The sequence below is a fragment of the Metschnikowia bicuspidata genome (assembly GCF_001664035.1).
Source record: "Metschnikowia bicuspidata var. bicuspidata NRRL YB-4993 chromosome Unknown METBIscaffold_15, whole genome shotgun sequence".
Lineage (NCBI taxonomy): Eukaryota > Fungi > Ascomycota > Pichiomycetes > Serinales > Metschnikowiaceae > Metschnikowia > Metschnikowia bicuspidata.
The window spans coordinates 7,086-10,714 of NW_017387745.1; the positions used below are offsets into that span (position 1 = coordinate 7,086).

The 3,629-nt window shown below is 39.2% G+C and overlaps 2 protein-coding genes across 2 annotated transcripts; both read left to right on the top strand.

The window, feature by feature from the left end:
• Positions 1 to 205: 205 nt before the first annotated feature.
• METBIDRAFT_14068 (uncharacterized protein) lies at positions 206 to 631 on the top strand (the record flags this gene model as incomplete). Its single annotated transcript, XM_018854478.1, has 1 exon — positions 206 to 631. The coding sequence occupies one exon, from the start codon at positions 206 to 208 to the stop codon at positions 629 to 631; it is 426 nt and encodes a 141-aa protein (XP_018709234.1).
• Positions 632 to 2,958: 2,327 nt separating this feature from the next.
• Positions 2,959 to 3,451, top strand: METBIDRAFT_14069 (uncharacterized protein; the record flags this gene model as incomplete). Its single annotated transcript, XM_018854479.1, has 2 exons — positions 2,959 to 3,246; positions 3,317 to 3,451. 2 exons carry the CDS (start codon positions 2,959 to 2,961, stop codon positions 3,449 to 3,451), a joined length of 423 nt encoding a protein of 140 aa, XP_018709235.1.
• Between the last annotated feature and the right edge of the window lie 178 nt (positions 3,452 to 3,629).

Below are 3,629 nucleotides of genomic sequence, written 5' to 3' on the forward strand. Positions count from 1 at the left end.
GGAGGAAATGGAAGAGTGGGCAGATATTGGGGACTTATATAAGGAGGTTTCAGACGCAATTGAGGATCGATTTACTCGTGCTAGCGAAAAGGAGTTCGGACACGACGTTGATGACTTAGTACAGCAAGCATGGGAGAATTTGGATTCGTGGTTGGAATTGAAATCAAAAAATTACGAAAAGAATATTGCTGGATGTGTCTCGACTATGAATGCGATCATTCAAAAATACAACATAATTCAGATCGATACCTTGGGTGCACATTGGGCTGGTTTATACAGAGGGGACCAATTAATTGAGGAAACAAAGCGCCAAAAGCAAATTGACGGAACTCCGGTTCAAATCTGCAGAAATGTCAATGAAAATGTTACTGAAACTGGTCTTTATTCTAGCTTGCAGTATAAATGGAGTGCTCAAGAAGGCGACATTTTGGTTGTTGTCTCGGATGAAGTGCGCAATTTATTGACTCCAATCCAGATCGAAAACTCGTTTTCTTCGAAGAATAATATACATCCCTACACAGATCTGCTTGATGTTGCGGCGATAAGAATTATTCTTGAAGCAAAACGAGTCGCTAATGAAAATCCCCTGAAAGATTTGGTCGCTATGGTGATGGGTATCGAGAATACTTAGGTAGTTGACTTACATTAGTATTAGCTTATGGCAATAAATCAATTTAACAAACGAAATATACTAAGACTATCTAAGGATAAAGGCCAGGTTCTGAACGACCTCCAACAAAGATTTAAACTGAAAGTACTTACTGCAGCAATCCCAAATACTCATGATTCACTAAGCACAAGTTATTCCTTATGTACTTTATCGCTCTTTGTTTCATAAATGTTGGCTAATTTTGGTAAATTTATCTGCTTTCTACAAATCCCTTCAATGAGCTGTCAAGTAACTGCTTATTGCTTACTCAGAGAAGTCATCCAAATATACATTTATAGTCGTTCTCTTATCCCCTCTGCAACAAAACTTCTGAACTTTCGAATCGCTTTTAAGACTCCTCGCTCTCCGTAAAGCCAAGATTTTATGGATTTCTGCACTTTTAATGTCACGAGTTTTGGTGAATCTCCATCTTAGAATTCTACAAAAGCTTGGTAGGTGGTTAATGTCTTGCCAGCAATGACAGTTTCTGTCAACTTATGCAATTGTATCAGAAACACTAAGAACAATTGACTATTTATGGCAGAGGCTACTGAAGTTTCTATCGTCGGTGTATCTACACTAATAAGAACCGAAGAATGATGATGTGAGGATCCTCGTCCCCATTAGTGATTACAATGTAAGCGCAAATTTCACTACTTCACTACACGCAGCTGTATTATGCGCTTCCTCAAATATTATGTCGAGCCCCTTAAAACATTTTCTTCACCGCTTCAAGTTTCTGATCAGAGAGATAAAATATTTAATGGATTTGATATTCTAGGAAGTAGCTGAATAGTAAGCGTGAGATTACGTGTATTCCTGTAAGGACCCTGGCATCAGCTTGAGACTGAGGGTCTGTGTAAGCGCATATATATGCACTTCCATTACGGAGAGTTACGACAGATATCATTTTGAACAACTTATAGGATATTCTCTCGTTCTTGAGTATTTTAGGGATTCCTTTTTCGTGAAGTCAAAAAGATAAAGCAATTATGAATTTGGCCTCTCTGGGATCTAAATCTCATAGAGAACAGAAAAAACCAGATGTTCTCTAACAAACTGTAATCAATCTTTGTTCTTTATTGGCTTAATGCCGTTTCGCGAAAATATGTTTGGAATACAGAGAGAAACAGCAATATTTGATTTTGGTACTTTCCTCGACATCTCGCCAAGTAAAATTATCAAACAACAACAATGTTTTGGTCTTGCATGCTAGCACTGACGGCAGTAGAATATTTTTAATTCCACGATGTGCAAACTATTAGCGCGCATCGAAAGATCATCCTCATATGCATTTGATACTGTTAATGAGTGGTGAAATGAAACCTGAGATAAGCAGCGAGTATCTCAAGAAAAGTGTAAAGAAACAAGATCATTGCAAAGTGATCAACAATCAAGGATGAGGCTTATCTCAAGAAGTACTCCTGGTTTTCCCAATGATTTGTTATTCATAGCGCAGACTTAAAAATAATTGCCGATGAAAAGTGTTATAACCTCGGCTGGGGAAAGTTTTTTTCTTTTCTTCTTTTTCTTGGTCTGCCGGTACTTCTTTGTAGCTGTAACATGGATGTATATATCCCTGGGCTCCTAATTTATCTAAGAATAACTCCCACTGATTGTAAGGGTATATATGTACTCATTGCCTCAGAGTAAAAAAACAAAGCTAAACACGACAGAAAATGATCATGATAGTCAACACTAAGAAATTATTTGCGTTGGGAGATATTGCATCTGCGCTTGTTGCTCAAGTCATCCATGTCCCAAACGCAGAACCATCTTCATATGCTGGGGCTAATCTCGTTGGTCAAGATCTGAGAAGTGCAGCAGATGAATATTCTCTGCAAAATATGACCAATACTGGGTTCTCAAGTATTGAAAAAAGAGATGTAGATATTGAAGTAATGTAGAAAGTCATGGATTTTCTTGAAGAGACTGTGGTTGAGTTTGGTTTGACTGATTTGTTGGATGAAGATATTTTGCCCTCCATATTGAAAGAGGTAAAGGAGAGAACATTGCACTTTGCTATAGGTGTTATGCACCATGTAGCTTCTGCTCACTACATCCATGAAGCTAATGTGGCTTATTGCTCAAAGTACTCAGTGGACAATAGTCCTGCGACAAAGATCTTGCAAGGTGGAAATATTGGTGGAGCGCATAATTATCCCCAAAACTACACCCTATTTGGTCTAGTTGGCAAAAAAAATGATAGTCCCATCAGTAGCACAGACCTGTGGGAGATATGCCAAGAAATGTACAACTCGGCTTTCGAGGAATAGGGACTTCTTGAACCATCTGAATTGACCCCAAAAATGCTCGCACAAAAAATGCATGTCAAGATCCCCAAAGAATTAGATAGTGAAAGTTTCCACATGATGATTGCAATAATCACCCCTGAGAATGAAGTCCAGGTATTTAACTTCGGTACCTCTTGGGCTGGTCTATTCCGAGACGGGAATTTGATTGCTCACACAGTCCTTCAAAAGCGCCAAGACAGCTCGTACCAATATGGACACTCTGCAAAACCTGCGGAAACTATCTGGGATGTTTCAGAGCACAAATGGCAAGCTCAGCCAGGTGACCTAGTCTTATCAGATGAGGTGCGTAACATGTTGAGCACGATTGAGGGAGTCATTTTCTTTGATAAAGACGCTAGGCCCTATGGCACAGCCATTTTTGAAGGAGAAGGATTTTGATTTGTACGCTATGGGTATTGTGAAGGCAGCGAGAATAGCTGCCGGGGAGCAGCCTAACAACGATATGTTTGCTTCGGTCATCCGAATTGGCGAGGAACGTGACTCATAGGAAATGTCACCCTGAAATATTTTCTATGAGTGCACGTATTGAAAATTTGCAGATCGGGAATGATAAATAGTGTTTCATATGTTCTGTCAAGTACGAACTTGAACCTATAAAATATTGTATGATTGCCAGACAAGGATCTAATACCCTCCTTCACAGTATCGCAAATTCAAAACACCGT